This window comes from Zootoca vivipara, chromosome 6 (assembly GCF_965207765.1).
Source record: "Zootoca vivipara chromosome 6, rZooViv2.hap1.1, whole genome shotgun sequence".
NCBI classification, from domain to species: Eukaryota; Metazoa; Chordata; class Lepidosauria; order Squamata; family Lacertidae; genus Zootoca; species Zootoca vivipara.
The window spans coordinates 32,336,508-32,358,964 of NC_142589.1; the positions used below are offsets into that span (position 1 = coordinate 32,336,508).

The 22,457-nt window shown below is 43.0% G+C and overlaps 1 protein-coding gene across 3 annotated transcripts in view; it reads right to left on the bottom strand.

The window, feature by feature from the left end:
* CDH13 (cadherin 13) overlaps positions 1-22,457 on the bottom strand; it is a 606,507-nt gene that overhangs the window by 85,013 nt on the left and 499,037 nt on the right. For all 3 annotated transcript variants that reach the window (XM_035119665.3, XM_088671925.1, XM_088671926.1), the window contains one exon: positions 15,474-15,614. In XM_035119665.3, the coding sequence (XP_034975556.1) occupies positions 15,474-15,614 (141 nt within the window). The remainder of the gene's footprint in view (positions 1-15,473; positions 15,615-22,457) is intronic.

The window sequence follows — 22,457 nt, forward strand, 5'->3', positions numbered from 1 at the left end:
CCTTTCAGACAAGCACTGTTGATGCTTGGGATGCACTGTTGAATCTTAAGATGCTTTGCACATTGTTCTCTTCCATTAGGAACATTCTATGTGTGTTTTTTTAAATAATTGTGATGTTTTATCTATTTCAGAATTATATTTTCTATTGTTGCTATATGTTCTGGCACCTTATGGTGAAGGATGGATAAAAAACAAACACATAAGCTGCTACCAATGCTGGTCTCCCCCCCCCCCCGTTTTTTCCTTTAAAAAAAAAAGCTACATCTGTCATAATGCTTGGCTTAATCGTTGCAGGTGTGTCACAGTAAACAAGCGTACAAACAGTATACAAGAAGGTGGGAAGGAACAAAACAATGCATTGGCTCCATGCTGCCTCTGCAGGCAGGGTGGAGTAGTGTCCTCCAGATCTTGAAAGTCCATTGGGAGCCACCCTTGTGGATCTTACATTTTCACTGAACTTTTTGCACCTGTATTTATCTGCAGAAGGGGTGTATGTGGATATGAAATGCTGGAATCTGCTTAGGGCAAAATTAGATTTGACCTGTTCTTTTGCCTCTTCCTCCTGCTCAGTGGTGAAGATTTTCACCCTGGGTGGCCTGAACAATCTCTTTTCCTTCTGCCAGACAACCCTGCTGCAAGATGCACCAGTTGGCACTTGGGAAAAGGCCACCCTGGTAATGAATGACTTAAAACAGGCATCCTCAAACTTCAGCCCTCCAGATGTTTTGGACTACAATTCCCATCATCCCCAACCACTGGTCCTGTTAGCTAGGGATCATGGGAGTTGTAGGCCAAAACACCTGGAGGGCCGCAGTTTGGGGATGCCTGACTTAAAATGTGCATGTGGGAGGCTGGCCTCCAATTACATGGGTCAGATGACCCTGCCTGTTTTTTTATGTTTGATTTTTGTGCTTTTCTGTTGGATGTGAACAGGCTATTATCAACACAGGCTAGATGGATACACTTGAAGGAGGCCTGTTGAAATATCCTCCATGCAGCTCTGCTAATGCACTGAATGTCTAGTCTTCAATTAGCCACTTGATCATGTCCTGAACAGGAGAAAGGGAATGAAACACTCACTTACTAGCACAGAGATAAACACATCCTGAACTCTTGGCCAACTCTTTGTTTGACAGATATTTTTGTGCTGGAGGGGAGACGTTTTGCCCATGCTACTTTTCCTGGTATGGGTCTCCGATGATAGGAAAAGTGGAATTTCTCCTGCATGTCAAGGGCACAGGAGTTTCTTCCCAAAAGAGTGTTGAGAACTACATTTTGAATAAGAATTTTCATGCTGTGCTAATAAGCCGCCCATAGTCGTTGAAAGACAGTATCAGGTATTTTCTGGAATGTAGTGTTGGAATCTACATAGGTAAAGGTAAAGGGACCCCTGACCATTAGGTCCAGTCATAACCGACTCTGGGGTTGCGTGCTCATCTCGCATTATTGGCCGAGGGAGCCGGCGTATAGCTTCCAGGTCATGTGGCCAGCATGACAAAGCTGCTTCTGGCAAACCAGAGTAGCACATGGAAACGCCGTTTACCTTCCCACTGTAGTGGTTCCTATTTATCTACTTGCATTTTGACGTGCTTTCGAACTGCTAGGTTGGCAGGAGCTGGGACCAAGCAACGGGAGCTCACCCCGTCACAGGGATTCGAACCGCCGACCTTCTGATCAGCAAGCCCTATGCTCAGTGGTTTAACCACAGCGCCACCTGGGTCGGAATCTACATATTTAATATCTATTCAAAGCATCCACACAAATCATATTCCAGCTATTCTACTCCATGCGGTGTATGTCTGTTGCCTGGATCCATACTTAGGCCCCACATCAGCACTATACATTTAAAGCAATATTAGACCACTTTCAATAGCCAAAGCTTCCAGCAAAGAATCACAGGCACTGTTGTTTGCTAAGGATGCTGAGAGTTGTCAGGAGATCCCCTATTCCTTTCACAGAGCTACAATTCTCAGAGTGGTTTAATGGTCAATCTTTCTTCACGGGGAACTCTGAGAATTGTAGCTCTGTGAGGGGAGAACGTGTTCTCATTTGGCCTGAGTCTATCACTAAATGTTTCATCTCCACAACAGAGTACAATTCCAGCTGGTATTCTGAGAAATGTTGGCAGACAGCTTGTGTAAACAAGACATAAAGGAATTTGTTTCCCAAGTGGATACAAGGTGGGGAAAAAACATCTTCCAGGGCAAAGAAGCCCCCTAGGTGAATGTTTACCGTTGATAGGAACTCTATGGATGCACTGGCCACATCCATGGTTTTAATCATAAGACTAAAAGAGGATATAGTCCCTAGGGGCTGTCATATATTACACTAGAGGAGGTGACAGAGCTCTGCGACAGCATCTCTTGTTTCTTTCCCTGTTTGCAAAAATGGAAAGGAAGAATTGTGTATGTGGCAAAGGGAGAGAATGGAATTTGGAGCACATAAAGGGAAGTTAACTCACCCTTTTCTTTTCTCCTTCCCAAAGCAGTGGTGGGGGAATGAAGGTGAAAAAGAAGCTTCTTTCTCCCTTTTATTCCCCCACTCACAGCAGCAGCAGCAGGGTGAGCATGGGGAAGCTTGCAAAGCCCACACCCTGCTGATCCATATGAGATAGCTTCAAAGAGCAGTGCTGAGGGGGAGAAGCAGTTTCCATTGAATGGAAACCATGTCCACCTCCTTGGGGATGGCATCAATTAATTAATTAATTTAATTAATAAAGGTAAAGGTAAAGGGGTCCCTGACCATTAGGTCCAGTCGTGACCGACTCTGGGGTTGTGGCGCTCATCTCGCTTTATTGGCCGAGGGAGCTGGCGTACAGCTTCTGGGTCATGTGGCCAGCATGACAAAGCCGCTTCTGGTGAACCAGAGCAGCGCATGGAAACGCCGTTTACCTTCCCTATTTATCTACTTACACTTTGACGTGCTTTCGAACTGTTAGGTTGGCAGGAGCTGGGACCGAGCAATGGGAGCTCACCCTGTCGCGGGGATTCGAACCGCCGACCTTCTGATCGGCAAGCCCTAGGCTCTGTGGTTTAACCCACAGCGCCACCCGCGTCCCAATTAAATTCATACACTGCCTTTTATCCAAAGATTTCTCTTTGGCGATCACTCATATCCGAGTAAGATAGTCTTCCATAAACACGGTTTTAACAATGGGTCCATAAGTGACTGTGGAAGCCAATTCTGGATCCACAGTGGGGACATTGGTTACAGGGCAGTTCACAACACAAAAATACAAAATGAGATGCTAAATACACAAAATACATACCTAAACAAAAATAAAGCAATAGTCCCCATCCCACAGACAGATTTAAAAGGCCATGGAATATTTACTCAGACAAAGGTCTGGTTATAGAGAAACAATTTCACCTGGCACCTAAAGTTATGTAACTGCTGGGTAGACCGTTCCATAAATGGGGAGAAAATGTTGCCGTCCTCTGGGCCTCTCATGGTGAAGCACACAAATTATCAGATGATAATTGCTGCCTCTGGGTTGGTTCATATGGGGAGAGTTGGTCCTTGGGGCATGATCCTACTATGTATTAGCTGATGGTAGGGTTGCCAGACCCTGAGTTTTCAGAGCCCAAACCTGAGATCTAGGGGTAGTCCCCAGTGATTCTGTCGGGGCACATCCCCCTATGGCACCATCACAGTTCTTTCTCTGTGTTCCCTTCCCACCACTAAGCCCCAGATCATAGGTTCCTCACTGCTGCTGCACACCATGAATTGAATCTCTATGTGCAGGGGCTGTTTCCCATAGCAATGCCAGTTGCTATAGAGCAACAGTAGGGAGGACTACTACTTGCAGACATCCAGGAAAACTCGAGGAACAGAGATGCTTCTTCTGTGGGCTCTTCTTAAGTTGTGTGTTTGCTGCAAAGATACAGATATTTTGTTGACTTATTTTGCTCTTTTATTCAGGAACAATGATTGAGCATTGATCCTTAGCACCTGCTTGACTTGCAGAAGTAGCAAAGCAGGTTCTTTTTGTGCTTTACAGAATAAGCCCCAAGATCCTTTTTAATCGGAGGTTAAACTGTGTGTTGCACCCCAGATATTTCTAAGCAGTCCTGGTGGTAGTCTGAAAGAGGCGCTTATAGGAGACAGAGAGCCTATTAAACAAGAAGGCAGTGAGAGTTCAAGGTGCCCAAAGGATCCTGAGCCTTACTTACTTACAACTTCAGTTATTATTTAAGGCAGAGACCTTGAGAAGGTCAAAACTGCTAAGTGAGGAAAATATGTCCTTTCCTGTGTCTTCTAATATATATTTCCCCTCCAGCTGTGAGCTATAATATTGAATCAATTAGTCAGATGCTTCAAGGTTTGTGGCTACATAGAAACCAGCAAGGAAAACCCAGCAGAAAACAACCTAATTCAACTGGCACATTAATGGTTGTATGTATCCAACCAACTCCTACTTGGTGTAGACCCATTGGAATTAATAGAATTAAGTTAAAAAGGTAAAGGGTAAAGGGACCCCTGACCATTAGGTCCAGCCGTGACCGACTCTGGGGTTGCGTGCTCATCTCGCATTATTGGCCAAGGGAGCCGGCGTATAGCTTCCAGGTCATGTGGCCAGCATGACAAAGCCGCTTCTGGCAAACCAGAGCAGCGCACGGAAACACCGTTTACGTTCCCGCTATAGCGGTTCCTATTTATCTACTTGCATTTTGACGTGCTTTCGAACTAATTTCAGGGGTTCTCCTTATGGGTATTACTAACTTTAGACACAATTCATGGGGCTGCACCCAAAGCTCTCTGTCACCTGGCACAAGGGCTCTTAGTGAATGGGTGAGTTTTAAAGTTCTGCAGTGAAGAAACCCAATGCAATAGCTGTTCAAGCAGTAACTCATTGTGTAACAGTTACAGGTAGATAGCCGTGTTGGTCTGCCGTAGTCGAAACAAACAAAAAAACCCACATTCCAGTAGCACCTTAGAGACTATAAGGTGCTACTGGAAGGAATTTTTTAAATTTTTGTTTCATTGTGTAACAGATTGAGCAAGCTATTGAACAACAAAGATACCAGCAACCTGCTTATGCATTCTCTTGAGCAACAATGCCCTGCTGGTGCAAAACACTTCAGACTAGTCTGCTGCTGGTAGAACAATAAGGAAAATCAAAACTTAAAGAATATGAAGAAATAAAGGAACATCTTCAAAGTTGGTTGCACCATAGACAGCTAAAGGATAGCTTTAAAGAGGACAACAAGAAGGGTTTTTCATATTCAGTTTCCAAATTCCAAAAGGAAGTGATAGGAGAAAATTCAGAACTATTTAAAAAGGCATATAATATCCTTTTGGAGTGGGAAACTAATGATGAGGAAGTAAAATCGGTAATGATTAAATGGGCACAAGATATAGATCACAATAAACAATCTGAAGATTGGATAAAATTGTGGAAAATAAATTTGAAATTTACGGACTGTATATTGTTGAGAGAGAATTACATGAAGATAGAATAATAGAATCATAGAGTTGGAAGAGACCACAAGGGCCATCCAGTCCAACCCCCTGCCAAGCAGGAAACACAATCAAAGCATTCTTGACATATGCCTGTCAAGCCTCTGCTTAAAGACCTCCAAAGAAGGAGACTCCACCACACTCCTTGGTAGCAAATTCCACTGCCGAACAGCTCTTACTGTCAGGAAGTTCTTCCTAATGTTTAGGTGGAATCTTATTTCTTGTAGTTTGAATCCATTGTTCCGTGTCCGCTTCTCTGGAGCAGCAGAAAACAATCTTTCTCCCTCCTCTATATGACATCCTTTCATATATTTGAACATGGCTATCATATCACCCCTTAACCTTCTCTTCTCCAGGCTAAACATACCCAGATGATGTATAGATATTATGTATCACCGGTCAAACTGGCAAAAATCTATAAAAATGAAAAGAAAGAGTGTTGGAGGTATGAGACTGAAAGTACTTTTTATCATATGTGGTGGGAATGTAAAAATGTAAAACTGTATTGGTCAATGATATATAATGAATTGAAGAAAATCAATGCATTCTTTGGATGAAGAATTGCATTGCGAAACCAGAGAAGTGCAAATTTCAAAGGAGAGAAGTATTTTGGCTGGCATATTGGTTGAGGAGGTGCAGTAGGTTTCTGTTAAAATGAGAGCTGAATGTCTTTCTCCCTCACCTGTAGTTACCACATGGAAATTTACTTACTACCGTAGATCACTCTGGAGTTTTCTTATGGGCATTGTCAGGCTTCCCCTCCTATTTATAACAGAGGAGGTGGTGGCAAAGTTTTTTTGGGGGGAGCTTCAAACATCTCATAATGCTCACAGTGACTTAAGACTCATATACCAGAGAGGCATGTGAGCTTTTCTAACCAACTCAGTATTTTTCTAACATATCTCATGCTTTTATTATTGTGAGTTTGTTACCAACTGTGAAAAGCAGAGGGGCTCTGAGGAAGCACAGAAGGATTTATTGATTGATGAAGCCAGTCTGCAGATTGATGATGTGTGAGTTTTGGGCTTCAAACAGGAGTATCCAACATGCACCTAGCAAAAGGAGGAGAGGTGGCTTGTGAACAAATCCATCTTGTTTGATCACATCCATGGCTACGCTGAAAGAAGCGGCACCTTCTGTGGAAAGGCAAGTGTTGATGTGAAAGGGAAGAGCGCAGCAGTGAAATTTAAGTTGGTGAAAGCAATCAAGTTGTTCCTGGGAGCAAATTTAAGGTGATAACACCGGACAGCAATAGAAGAAGAGAAAGATCAAAGGTATCTCTGGGCCAGCAAGGCAGCAGGTTGTAATTTATTTTTTTGGGTGAGGCCAGTTGCAAGTAACGGAGAGAAAGAAGTAGGATAGAGTGAGTCAAAAGTAAGCTGCAGGCAGCTTAGGTAATAGGACTAAATTGTACATTTCAGAAGGGTTCTGAAAAATTAGAGACTTGCAACATATGGAAAGATTCAGGGAAGCTATCAGGAGCTCAGAGAATTTTACAATTTCCCCAGGGACACTAGTTTATGGAACGGCAAGTGAAAGAAAACTTCAATACTAGGAGGATCTCATTGCATCTAGATGGATTCATGATAACACCAGTTTGCTCCCCCCACTACAAAAAGCAAGTTATATTTTTAATGGTTGTAGAAGGTGAAAACACTTAGCACAAAAAAAGGTTTTCAGGCTAGAGAGGATCTACAAGGCCTTTCGAGCGGATAAGGAAGAATCTTGTTATTCTTCAAACTGCACCTCGGAGCACAGAGTTCAGTTTGCTGTCAAAACAGAGCACTGGTGGAGAGGAAGTGAAGATTGCCAGAGGCTGACAGCAAGAAGCTCTTGTTGGAGATATCTCTCATATGTAACATCCAAATTATCTTTCACTGGCAGTAGGGATGGACAGTTCAGCCTACTGCCAGTCTGTAACCATTTCAGATGTGTTCACTTATCAGCACAGGTTCACCTTGTTTCCACATTTATCTGCACACACACACATATATGAAAGAAGCTGCATAGAAATCTGTATTTAAATATGTATCTGCATACAATTAATTATAATGAAACAGTAGCTACCGAAAGGCTTAGATTAAAACAAAAGGAGGAAAAAAGGATGGGTAGGAAAGAGAAGAAGCAAACCAAGGCAGAACCTCTTAATGTTAAATAGTACTTCTTCTCATCACAAAATGTGTATTTAAAAATACATTTTATATCTCAATGTGCACATTTCAAAACCTATTTTATCATAGGATAGGCAAGTTTTGCCACCCCTCCTCAAAATTTGATGAAGTGTGAAATTTAGGGATGGAGGAACCTGTAATTCCCCCCCTCTCATTTTGTTCTGTTCTTAAGTTCCATTCTTCATGTTTCTGCATTTGTTTATGTTATGTTATGTTATATGTTATGTTATGTTATTTATCTTTTTATCCACATGAAAATTTATCAACATTTTATTGTGCATAAGTCCTCTTATTTTATTTCCCCTAATATATGCATTTTATGCCCACTTTCTCACACATTTTTTAATGCATTGTTTGCTTGGAGAACTGCACCACCACATTTGAAAATGTGTGAATTTCAAAGGTTAGCTGCACTTCAGTTTGCAAACTGTTTTGAAAAATGTAAATTACTTAGGTTGGCATTAGAAGGTGAATTGAATTTCTTCCCTCTTCCTAGCAAAAATCTAAATGAGAATTGTGTTCCAACTCACAAATTAGGCTGGGAGATGCTGTTCAATCCAGTTCAAAGAAATCAAATTACTCAACAATTGTGGTTATCAGGTAGTGCAGACATTCCCTTGAGAATCATGGGTGACACGGAACTGGTGTAAGCTGTGAACAGAAACCCCAGCCACGGCCTCTTTAGATGGTCACATCCCCCCAATAAATAAATAAATAAATAAATAAATAAATAAATAAATAAATATGTGGGGTGATAATATTGGCCTACCCTACAGGACTGTTCTAAAACGACTGTGGTTATGTATGCAAGGTGCTTTAAGCATGATGTCCCTGAACACTTGCAAAAGCCTGTTGCTGTTAATATATAAACCACTTCATTATATATTTAGTGCTATGCACTGTACAAAGCTGTTCCTCCTTGTCCCAGTAGCATATGGCTGGGAACTGTGGAAAAAGCATTTGTGCCAACAAATAAATATTAAGTGACTGTCAGACAGTGAGCTTGAGATACAGCTACCCTTTAAGCAAGTGAGCCAGTGAGCATCTGGGCTGGAAAGCAAAACAAGGCAGGGAAGCAAGCCAAAAGTGGAACAGACAAGACTCCAGATAACTCACTTGGCCTGGACTATTTTGCTCGAAAGGAACTTCGGTTGCCAAGAACGTTGCATGATGCAAATCCAGACATCTGCTTCCCTGCAACTTCCTCACTAGGTCGAGGAGAAGACAAGCTGTAAAGATTTCCCCTTGTGCTCTAAGTCGGTCGAGCTACATGTATGAAGCTGCCCTCAACTGAGTCAGACCATGAGTTCATCTAGCCAGACATCATCTACTCTGATTGACAGCAGCTCTCCAAGGTCTTGACTTGAGCAGAAGTCTGTCCTAGTAACTAAGATCCCTTAAGAAGGGTCAGGGATGACATCTGAGACCTTCTGCATGAAAAGTATGTGCTTTACCCATAAGCAGTAGACTCTCCCAGTTTTTTATGGAAATATTCCTGGAATGGATACATGGCTGCTGACTGGGCTTTTTTTGGAAAAGAGCAACCAAAATGATCAAGGGGATGGAACAACTAGGTAAGAGATGACATGGTAAAAGGGCATAAAACTATGCATGACATGGAGAAAGTGGGTGTGCAAACTGAGAAAACACAAATCACAAATAAGAATCAGTTTTCTTGTGGGGGCGGTGGAGAGGAGCAGAGAACTCCGAACGGCCTTATAAGTATCATGGCCAATTTTGCACTGTTTGAATGCTCCTTCCTGACCGTTGCAACTTCTTCGTGTTTTTACAAGGGTTTGCTGCTTTCTATTGTAAAAGGCAGGTGCCCTGTCACTTTCCAGCCCACTGAAATGTGTTTATCAGGAGATTACAGAGACAACAGCATGCATTTGGTGACCTTGGCAGAGAGTGGAACAAAAGCACTGCAGCCGACCTTCACCAGGGAAAGAGATAAACGCAAAACACTGCGATGCTGCATATCCAGGTCTAATTATGTGATAAGTGGAAGGAGGTGGTGGCAAACGGACGCTGCTTTTGCAATAAGGTGTTCTTGAGAAAGGCATAAGCAGATATCTGAGGAAATCAAATTAATATGCAGGCAGTGTGTATCTGAAGATGTTAAAGTGGGCTAGGAGAGCCCTTTTCATATCCTATTGTTAACATTCATTTTCTTTCTTCTTATGAAGAGATTGTATTGGCACTCTATTTTGTTATTTTAAAAATGAGTAGTAATCTTGTTTCTCTCCTTTGGGGATAAGTTTCTCCTCCTCTAAAGGTGACTGTCAATCATTCAACTGGATAGTTTAGATGCTAAGGATTCCCACCCCCACCCCCCAATACATATTCAGGATTGACTTCATAGGTGGAGCCAGAGGTGGGATGATTGCTGGGGGGGGGAGTGCCCACCAGACAAGTAGCTTCTCTCCCCCCCCCCAAACTCCTGGATTCCCGTGGCTGCTTGAAAGAAAGGCACTTTTCTTTCCGTGTAAACATTAATTGAATCATAAGGTGGAAATTAAAGCAAGTTTGCATTGCTAACATGAAATCAATAGGAAGTGTCAGTTCTGGTTTTGAGAGGACTCTGGGCAAGGGGCCATGGGCAAGGGGCTCACTGATGATCTCCTCTCCTCCACCAGTGAATCTTGGCAGCATTCCATGGCAGTAACAGTGCCAGCAGTGGCAGGGTTCTTAGCATCGCCACATGGATGAGTGGTCACCGTTTAAACCTCCCGCCGCATCTTGGAGTGATACTAAGTTGGGGGCATTGTGCAGAAATTAAATTTGTGCACGGCAGAAGGAAATTGCTTGAAGGAGGCCCCAGAAAATACATCAACGGCGAGGCCCTGGGGCCCTAGCAGCTTCCCAAGGATGTAAGGTGCTGGCTCCAGGCTTCTCAATAGGAACTGCCCCCCCCCACAAAAAAATCAATTTTACTGAACAGCACATTATTAAATGAACAGAATGTGACTATTGATCATTGCCTTTTCAATTGCAATTCAAGCTATTATGCAAATGAGCAGGTCCACTAAATATTTAGGCGTTCACATTTAACCAAGTAGATGTGGATGATAATTAAGCCTGAGGGGGTGGTGGTGGAAGCATCTGTTTCAAATAATATACATTAAGTCAGCTTTTCTTTTTTTAAAAAAAAATATCCAGTCCTCTGAGAAATGCATGCATACTTATTGGGGGGGGGGCATTGTTAATTCCACTTTGGATGCGAACTTCCTTATGGCACCCTGTCATTAATAGCTGTCAATGTGAGTAATAGACATTTTGTATGTGCAGTTAATTAGGCACTTTGTAAATGGATTCTGGCTACAGCACATGTGCTCTGTAGTTATGACCCAGGCTTCCGGGTGAAAGGAAACCAATTAATTATGGGACCGTATGTGTGTGCATTTGCCACATGAGGCAGTTTTGAACTGCATATCAAACTAGCAGAAAGGTTGCAATCCTGAGTAGAAATAGCAATCCTGAGTAGAAATAGTTCCGCTTGTCCTGTGAAGTTGGATCACTTTAAAAGAGGACAAAACCGTGAAAGATAAGGCTACCAGTGGCCACTAACCCTCATGACCATGCTTTGCGTCCACAATTGGAGGCAGCAATGCTTCTGAACACCAGTTGCAGGAAACCACAGAAGGGAAGAGCATTGTTTTGCTCCATTCCTGCTTGTAGACTTCCTGTAGGAGGCTAAACTGGCAGGTCCCTCATGGAGTGTTTCAATATGTGCTATAAAGACAGAAAAAAACGCAGGAATCTGCCTCATACTGACCATTGGTCCACGTAACTCATACACTGATTGCAGCAGCCCTCCTGTGTTTCAGATAGGAGTCTCTCCAATAACTACCCTGAGATTTGGGGATTGAACCTGGAACCTTGTGCATGCAAAGCAGAAGCATGAATACCACTCCACTCCACTTTCCCCAGAGATCATTCCCTCTGCTGGAGATAACAATTAAAACTTGTTTTACAAAACTGAACAGTGTCTGAGTCATGTAATGATTGAAAGGTCGGCGGTTTGAATCCCCGCAACAGGGTGAACGGGGCGAGCTCCCGTTGCTCGGTCCCAGTTCCTGCCAACCTAGCAGTTCGAAAGCATGTCATAGATAAACAGGTACCGCTCCGGCAGGAAGGTAAACAGTGTTTCTGTGTGCTGCTCTGGTTTGCCAGAAGCGGCTTACTCATGCTGGCCACATGACCTGGAAGTTGTACACCGGCTCCCTTCACCAGTAAAGTGAGATGAGCGCCGCAACCCCAGAGTCATCCATGACTGGACCTAATGGTTAGGGGTCCCTTTACCCCCCCCTCTCTCTATATACTATATACATATACTAATCTTTATGTATAGATTAGTATGGCAACTGGATAATTTGATGGAAATCTTCTTTCATCTTACATTTGTCTTCACATATAGACTGACAATCTTCTTTCAGCGTTGATAAAGGACACAGAAGGTGCTGACATAAGAAACAGGGGAAATCAGAAGAAGCTGTGTAGGTTTTACAAATACCTTTGGACAAAAGACACAGGGAAGCTCTCCTATTCATGCTTCATTTAGATGGATGAGAGTGCACAAATCAGTGCTGCCACAAGAGACTTGAGAGTACTTCAAAATTCCTTTGCTCACATTCAGAAGAAAGTGCAATCCTGGAATAATGTATTGCCCAGAGTTTTCTGAGCCAGCTGCATCCCTGGTGTAGCTTAATTGACTTTCATTGGGACAATCTTGGTCTCCATTCATTCAAAATTGACAAATGGACCTTGAGAACAGATATACTCTAAGCTACCCAAAGCAACTCCCAGAATGAATGAAAAATAGAAGCCAAAGCTACTTTCAGCCAGAAATTATTCTGTCAGTCGATAACATAGGCCATTTTAAAAAGAAAAAAAGAACCGTTGAAATATATATTTGGAGAAAAGTAAAGAAAGTTATTTGTGTGTGTGTGTATGCCTGCATTCACATGACAGTTTATTCCATTTCCCTAATATTCCCCTGTTAATTCCCACATTATAATTGAGCCTTCGCATGGTGCAAATACCCATAGCTGCCAAGTATCCCGTTTTTTCACAGGAACCCCCCGGATTTTAATCCGTTTCCTGCTGTTCTCCCAAATGGAGAAGAGAAAAATCCCGGAAATACCCTGGATTTCCTACCTGCCAGAGAGGCTCCATTTCAGGTGCTTCTCTGCCCATGTGTGGGCACCAGAAATAGGACAGAGCGGCACCGGAAGTCATTCTATGAATGCCCGGCGGCCATCTTGGTGGTGGCCGCATGGCGGCGGCCGGCCGCTGCCATGCGGCCACCACCAAGATGGCCACCGGGCATGCGTAGAAGCGACTTCCGGTGCTGCTCTGCCCTATTTCTGGTGCCCACACGTGGTCAGAGAGGCCCCGGAAATTGCTTCTACGCAACCTCCGGTGCCGCGCCGCTGCTGATCCCGCATTCTTCAGTGGGAGACTTGGCAGGTATGGCAAATACCACCTTTGGAAAATGAATGAACTATAACACATGTTTAGCACACATTTCTGTGCTATTTGATTCCATAAAAAACCCACAGTGAAGTGTCAAAACTTGGAGCATCAAACCAGCTTGCAGGCCTTTCCTTTTGTTTTCATGGAGGAACAGAAAGATGCATGTGCATAAAGTTTGGAGAATAGCCCTGTTGTCCAATGATTATGCACACTGGTGTGAAGGAAACTTTGTGTGACATGCCAGTAGATTGGTGAAAAAGTCAAAGTTCCATAACTGTTTCACTGGTACACATAAGTACAACTGTCATACACTTCAGAGAACTTCCACCTGACCAGGAACTCACAAGATGTTTTACTGGGAAACATTTCTGCATTTAATGATCCCCCAACTACTGAAACCCTCCTACATTTCCCCATGTTGTCCTGGAACACTGGTTGCAAACAGTTGTTACAGTTTAATGGGAATTTTATCCAGTTGGTGCTTTTGTGGGGAGGTCATTTTAATTTAGCATCCAGCTAAATTTGACTCTGAGTAGAGCCACTGAAATTAATGGATTTAAGTTTATGGGCCCACTAATTTCAATGGGTCTGCTCTGAGTAGGACTTAGTTGGCTGCAATTTCAAGATCAATAATAAAAGAGGGGGTTGGGAAATATATATGCTGCATCCCAGTGCATATTGCAAAGAAAATGTAATGAGAGGAAGAAGCCCCACATGTAGCTGTAAAATGTGCTAAAATTCAAGGGTCTTATTTCATAGCAGCTGTAATTACAATCTAAAAGGTTATGCCTCTGTTTCTTTAGTTAATGAGTCTAATTTTCTTTTAAAGGCTATTTTGAGTCTTTCATTCTTTTCTCACTCCTCCTACTCCAGCTGAAGAGAGTAGCCACACCTGCAGGCGGATTCAATTAATGGTCGACACCGCATACACTTTACCAGTATAATTTACATTTCTTTTTGCTAATTAATTCATTGACTAATGCTAAATGTAGTGCCACACTAATCGGCACTGTGTGTTAAGTACTACCTGGTTATAATAGTCAACGTACCTGGAGGCGACATAGGCTTATTCATGTGTATATTGAGGTCTGGATCCAAAGAGTCTCACACAACTGGTTCTGTGCATCAAAAGTGGTTTGGGACTTCTGTTTCTGGGACAATGGGTCCATTTGCCTTCTACCCAACTGTTTTTTTGAAATGGAGAGGAATTTTGGTAGGGCAATGGAGGTGCCTGCAGTGGATGACCCTGGGGTCTGAAAATTTTGTGGCACCCTGTACGATGCCAAAATTCAGCACCCCCAGCTTCTCACGCTTTATTCTAAATCAAGAGTTGTGACATGCCCTGCAGTGCCCACCACCTTGTTCTATGTATCTGATGAAGTAGACTGCTATCCAAGAATGTTTATGCCACAATACATGTTTTAGTCTTTAAACTGCACAAGACTGGTTGTTAAAATGATTTTCATTGCACTAGTTCTTACAGCATAGAAGGCTTTTGTTTTTGCTGCAACAGACTAACATGGTTACCCTTCTGGAAGCAACTAAACTTAAAGGTTCAAACACTGGAAAATTCATTACAGCACTGTTAAACTACTCTGAAAGGGAACTGTTTGCATGTTTCCCAACAAAAGACAATGACTCACATCCAAGTTCCATGTCACAGCTTTTGGTTCAAATGGTAGTAAACTCCAGGTGAAAAGTGATACAGTATACTCATGTGAAATAATCCCAGTCAGCCCCAGGAAGATGGGAAACTGGAGACAGAATCTGGCACTGATTTGCATCATTGCCAATTAATCGGTTTTCTAAAAAGAGTATTATTTAAAAAGTTACATCAGCACAAACCTTTTGCTTCCTATTATTTCAATCCTTTCTCTACACCACACACAATTCAACACAAGCAATGTACCATGTTTGGATTTCAGTAGGGTTAAATGGCAAAGATGCTCTATTTGAGGAAGACTGTCAGCAAAGTTTTAAAGGCCTGCTATTGGAAATACTCAACATTGAACTGACTCACTCTTAAACAAACACAACACCCCCAAGCATATTTTAAAAGCATTTGCTGTGTGTCATGGTGAAACCATCCACAACTTCCCTGCAGAAACCTCCGCCCCTGCCTGAAGCACAGAGGGTGCCCATCAACTTCTATTAGATCCAAGATCAGGTTAAGAAGAGCCCTGCTGGATCAGGCCAACGGCCCATCCACTCCAACATCCTGTTCTCACAGTGGGCAACCAGATGCCCGTAGGAAACCCACAAGCAGGATGCAAGCGCAATAGCACTCTCTTCTCCTGCAGTTTCCAGGAACTGGCGCGACTGAACAAGTAATGCTCAACTTTTTTGCATCTTAAAGTAAATTTTTACCTCTTTTCTGGTGAATTCCGGTGCATGGTCATTTTTGTCATCAACGACAATGGTTGCTGTGGCAGTGCCAGTTAACCCAACATCCATGCCCCCCATGTCTTTTGCTTCTATGATGAGCTCGTATTTCGGATTCTCCATTGTCTGCAGAGATGAAAAAAGAATAATACATTACCCAATGTGCAATGCATTGATCTCATTTTAGAAATATCCATTATGGTATCAGAGGCACCCTTAGGTAAAACTGATCTGCAGGGTGTTTTTCTATTAAAAGAAAGAAGGCAACTGGCTTATTACAAAAGCCAGGAAACCCTGACAAATAGATGCGCTGAGAATTTTACCTAACGCTCGATAGAAACTATCTATGCCAGTCTTCACCAACCTAGTTACTTTCAGATATGTTGAAGTGCCCCAACCTGGTGCTTGCCATTCTTGACTATTGGTCACCCTAGCTGGGTCTGATGGGAGCCGTAGCCCAAAACATCTCTTCCAGCCTTCTCCAACCTTGTGTCCTCCAGAATTTTTTGGACTACAACTCCGACTGACTCTGATCAGCTGTAATCCAAAGCATTTGGAGGGCATCAGTACAGGGTACATTTTCTTGGACTAGCAAGCATGACACCTCTTATTTTTGTCTGAAAAGCATGTAAAATGGTGGAAAATAAGAACAGTATGTTCCTAGCAGCTCTGTTTTAATTCCGGGGTTGTTCTGCCTCCTGCCATAACTGTTCCAGTTCACCCATTCTCTTTAATTGTGTCTTTTGAAGAGAAGTCTCTTGTTCCTTTGCTTCCTGTTATTTCAATCCTACCTCCACAGGAGGAGAGGAGAGGAGAGGAGAGGAGAGGAGAGGAGAGGAGAGGAGAGGAGAGGAGAGGAGAGGAGAGGAGAGAGGGGCATAGCCATGCCCAGTGTATTTCAAGTGACCTACTCTATTTCAAGCTCTACCAGGAATGGAGATTAACTGTATGGAAATGGTATTAAAACTTATTAAAGGTGACATTTCCTTGATTTGTATGGCTGTCTTGCATGGGCCCATCTGCTGGGAAACCTCAAGGGCCACATCACTGATGGGGAATGCAGATGGGAAGGAGCAGGTGGTGGTCATCTTCTTTTAAAGTCATGAGCTACTTCACTCATGCAATCTCAAAAGCTATTATTCTGTGATTCACAACAGTGATATAGGAGAAAAACTTTAAAAGGACAGGAAGAGATTTAGCCTTTGAGAAAAAGAGACAAATGACTCCACTCTAGAACAGATTTCCAACTGAATACATTTGGGAAAAGGCTGGGAAAGAGTGCTTTAACAATAAATCCTTCTTCACAGGGAACTCTGGGAATTGTAGCCCTGGGAGAGGAATAATGGTTTCCTAACAACTCTCAGCACCCTTGACCAACTACAGCTCCCAGAATTCTTTGGGAGAAGCTACAGCTGTTGCTTTAAATCTATGGTGTGAGTGTGACCACAGAAAGAATCATTATAAAGTCAATTCACTTCTTTCCCTCTGCTTTTCAGAGACACAGGGCACTGTGCTATATCCACTGAACATATATGTATGTGAACCACTGGGAACTGTGTGTGCTTCCTGTTTAGAAGCTGGGTGTGGTATTCAACTAAGCTTCCCTGAGAGCAGACCTATTGAAATTAACAAACATGAGCAAGCTAGGTCTTTTGATTTCAATGGGTTTATTCTGAGTAGAATTTAGTTAAGTACCAATCTGGGTTCTGAAACTGTCTCCTGCTTCATCCAAATGCCATTTTAATTGCACCAACAGCAACTAATTATCAGCTGCGTAGATGCTCTACTCCATTCACTCAAACAACAACCTGAGCTTTCAACATTTGCTTGTTTGCCTATTATTATTCTTATATAGCTTTGTAGTGGGTGAAAATCTTGTGGGATGGGATAACGAAACGCTTCCCTTTATTATTCCAAAAGGTAATGTGGATCCATCGCAGCTTTATCCATATTTGCCGACAAGGTGCTTTTTCAGCATCAGTAAGGTATGAGGGGACCAGTCAGCTAAGAACGGTGATAGTTGACTGCTCTTCAAAAGCAACAGGGATGGAGTTGGATGGGAGAGGGGACCACATGTTGGTAAAAGGAATGCGAGAGGGAGATACAGAGAGAATGCTGATGAAAAGTTGCATATGACACACACAGGGTGGGGAAGAGGAGAGAGAGACTGAGCAACTTGTTCTTTGGAGAGAAGCTGGTGACAATTATTGAGTGGCAATGATGAGCTCCTGCAGAGTCCCACCACGTCCAATAATCAAAAGGCGAGCTGACATGATGTAACATCCTCAGAGATGAGTGACTATCAAATTCTAGGACCCAATTATACATTCTTTCTGCAGTCCAAACTCCTATAGCCGTTGAACACACCACAAAGCAAGAAAGTGCTCAGAAAATGCTAAAGAGTCAAATTAAAATGTTTTTTTTAAAATCTCCTCCAACAGATCTGTTACAAATCTAACAAGGCTTATAGTGCAATCTTACTCATGCTTACTCAGAAGTAAATACAGTACAGTGACGTAGCTAGCCGCCTGGCTGCCCGGGGCGGCAAACCTGAAGGCCCCCCCCAAGGGGGGGGTGTCCGTCGTGAGCATGCGTCATGATGCACAACACACACGTCATGACGTGCGACACATACACACACAGGAGGCATGTGACGCAGCGACGCGGCAACGCCCGCGAGCAAGTCGTGGAGTGAGGCAGTCTCGCTTGCATTGGGGCTTCTCCTGCATGGCAGCGGCAACATCGCACGGCGGCCGTCGGAGGTGGTCAGCCCTGTCTAGCCTGCTACCCGGGGCAGCGCGCCCCCTGCCCCCTATTACTACGCCACTGAGTAAATAGCACTATGTTCAATGTGACTTGCTTCCTAGTAAGTGTACATAGGACTGGAGACTTTCATTGCTAGACGCTCCCCATTTCCCCGAATAGTGAAAAGTCCAGGGGCAGCCACTGTGCTTTCAGTGTTTAGTGTGCACGCAGCTTAAGACCTCTTAAACTGCGTACACACTAAACACTAAAAGCACAGTGAAAACACAGGACTTCCCCTGAAGGATCCTGGTTCCTGGGCAAGTGTAGAAGTCTTTTCATTGTCATTGTTTTAATTATTACCCCTGGTTTTAAACAGAATTGCTATTGCCATCACTTTGAGGCTTGATTATTGAAAAAGCAGCTGATGATATGTCATCTGATAATGTTTCATGCCATCACCAGGGTCTGCCCTTTATGTCATCACTGGGGGCTGCCCCAAGTCACAGGTTTGGACCCTGAAATCTCAGGTTCTGGGATGCTCCAGATCTTGCAAACCTAGTGATATACAAACAAGACATGTTAGAAGTAGCAGCCCTACATTGGTTGCCATTGCCAGTTCTTTTAAGGGCTCAACTTAAAGAACTCATGTTAGTGTTTAATGCCATAAATGACTCAGGCCCCAAATTCCTGAAAGACCACCTCTTTCCCTACAGACCCCTCAGCATTAGGACTAGTGGAGGGGACCCTTATTGGTTGTTCTACTGCCCTTATAAGCTGGGTGGGATGACCCTGGGCAGGAAATTCTCTGTGCACAGCTCCTAAGTTGTAGAACTCCTTGCCCACAGAGGTGTGTCTGCATACCCAACCGTGCCATTTTAAGCGAGACATCCTGGAATTACAGACGCCATCCCAGCTTCTGATTGGATCCCTGAATGTCCCATTTTTTGGTCCGGCACTCCAGCTGGTTCATGCCAGAATGCTGGACCAAAAGACACTCAGGTTTGGGTTTCATACTCTTGCGTGAATCAGCTGGCTCCCACAAGAGCTCGTGACCAAAAAATGAATGTCCTGATTTTGATCAGCAGGATGTTGGAGGATATGTTTCTGGCATCTTCATTACACAGCTTTTGGCAGATGCTGAAGATGTACCCCTTGCCCTGGCTTTTGTCACCTGAGATGTAGAATGTGAGGACCCACCTTATTTCTGTGATTGTAAGTTGCTTTAAGCTGCTTTTGACATTGTGCTTCAATTGTTGTAACCAGCTCTGGGACTTTATGGTGTTTTGAATATTGGGAGTTTAGGGCTGCTGGTATTCCATATAATATCTGGCTGTATTCAGTGCTAATCTCAGGGTTGTGAGTTTGAGGCCTACATTGGGCAAAAGATTTATGCATTTCAGGGTGTAGGACTATATGGTATCTTCAACTCTACAGTTCCATAATTCTGTGATTCTATTTGCACATGCCAAAACACTGCCACCTTTTGAAATTTGCACTCTACAGAATTTTGGTAATGCAGTTCTCTAGCCAAGTAATCTGTAGAAAAATGCATATATTTGAGTGAAGTGTGGAGATATTAATAAAAACAAATGAAGATGTATAGTGGGGAGCATATATTATGTGTATATTATGGAATCCTGAATACAAATTGCATATAGTAGGAGAAATCAACGGTGAAATGCTGGTGAATTTTCAAGAGATTTCCCTCACCCCCAATATTAAAAAACAAAACAAAAGTGCAAACTGATATTGAAATGTAGTGAATTAAATGGTTTTTTTTAAGACTGGGAAGAATGAGAAACCAAAATTGACCAATTCTGACATCCTTAACCCACCATGACTTATAGCCATCAATGCCCTCCATTACTTTTGTTTAACTTACAAGGAGGTAGCATAGATAGCACTAGAAGGCATACTGCACACAGAGTAGTTTTCCAACCATTCAAATGCAGCCACGGAGACTTCAAAATTGCCAGAGTCAGAACTTTTGTGGAGCAAGAGAGAAAATCAAAGAGAAATGGTGCTATCCACCTCTTTTTTGACTTCATTCTCTTTGGCAGACCACAAATTTTGCAAGCCTTAGTCATTTTGCAGCAGGCTAAATGACTAAAGTGCAAATTTATGGGATAATGAAGGGGTTCCCTGCTGTAATTGTATCAATTCTCCCAACATCTAGCTACAGTTGATAAATGAGACACCATATGAGCCATGATTTAATGCCCACCCATTAAGATCATTATACCTCTTTTTAACTTTGACTAGGCTCTGTTTAAAATGGGCTATTTCCCATGAAACAAGGGACATTGTTACAGATCCAATCAGGTTTGATTATGTGATGACATCACTGGTGGCAAAAATAAGTCAAACCTGAGTAAGAATAATGCCCATTCAATTAATATTGCCCTCACTCTGAATTGGCTTAATTATCCCTCATCAGTGTCATTATATGGAGAAATCTCTTTGCCTTTGGGAATAATCTTTGGGAATCTTCTTTAGCTGCTGCTTCAGTGCCTATTTGTCTTTCAATTGGGGTTGCGGAGAATCCCTATACTGACATAGAAAAGTTAATTGGGTGGCATAATAGACTTTCAGGCCTCCCCCCCCCCGAAAAAAAGAATTTGGTATCAAAAAACTTCACCTATAAGCCTATTAGAACGTTTTGAAAGCCTGCTCTCCAAAATGACCTAGGTTGCTCAGAGATGGAATCTGATGTCCTGATACACCAATAGCTTACTGAATACCTGAGAGGTATAGCAAGTGAGCCAACATAGCTGGTTGTACTATCCTGATTCTATAGGAATATGCATTACTGATTCAGATACAGTCAGCCACAATAAGCAGAACCTATAGGGACCAGAGAATCCACTATATTCAGAATCTCCAAATGCAAGAGGTAGAAATGAAAGGGTGTGGAAAGAAATATTTGAAAAGCATTTCAAAAAGTTCCTTTCAGAAATCAATCACAGCTGTCATATCTCTGAAACCATTTACAGCAGCAAGGAGGAAAAAAAAAACACCACCACCCACAGTGTTAATAATAACCTTGTCCACCTCCACACAACTGTATTATTGCCCTTACTGAATATTAAGAAGTCTTTCATCTAGTCCATCTATGAATATCACCAACAATGAGAATTAAAACTCCCCCCTAAACCAAGCAATCCATCGTTCCTTCCCTTGCCCCCACCACACCAAACACCAAGCTGAAATCTAGAGAGTTTTCTCTGTAGGTGAAGCTATGCAATCTCTAAGAGTGCTGTGGCTTCATGACATTTCTGAGGCTTCAAAAGCAAAAGAAATTTGTTTCAGCCAAGGACAGATGAATATCCCTAAACTCCCAATATTCGGAACAGACCATGAAAGGCAGAGAGCAGAGGAAAAAAAATAATTAATCATTGCAAAGGAAGTAAATTGGCTTCTGGGACAGAACCTCATGCATACTACAATATGTGAGTTATTATTGAAAACACTGGTGGGGTACCTCCAGCCCATAGACTTAATCAGGCCCAGCAGGTGTTAAAATTTGGCCCTTGAGGCCATTTCCCCCCCACCATACCTACCTGCTCTGCATCTGATGCACATAGCTGCCAAGTTCCGGCCTGAGAAATAAGGGACTGGACCGGAAGTAGCAGACCGGATGTAGCGCTGCCGCCATTTTGGAACTGGGCGGAGCATGCTCAGAAGCTACTTTTGATGCTGCTCTGCCCTGTTCCAAAATGGCCGCCGCACCAGAAGTCGCGCTGCAGCCATTTTGGAACTGGGTAAAGCAGCATCCAAAGTCACTTCTGAGCATGCTCCGCCCAGTTCCAAAATGGCCGCCGCACCAGAATAAACCGGGGGGAAACAAAAAAATCAGGGGTTTTTTCGGCTGGGAACAGCTGGAAAAATGGGGGTTTCCCGGGGAATACGGGAGACTTGGCAGCTTTGCTGATGCAGCAAAATCAACAATAAGCAAAAACAGAAGTAGTGTCCAAGGCCAAGGCCCAGCTCCATAACAAGGGATTATGCAAGAGGCAAGATCAGGGCAGTCTGAGGTTATGTTCAAGTTGATCACTGGGCAGACAAGGGTATAGACAAGAGACAGCCCCAGGGGAGTCCATTATCAGATTCACAATAACCAAGTGGCCAAACTCATCAAAACACAGTGCTGGTACAAATGCATTGCTCCTGCAATTCTTCCAGCCTAGTACTGGGTTGGAGCTGCTGGAACCACACCTTAAATGA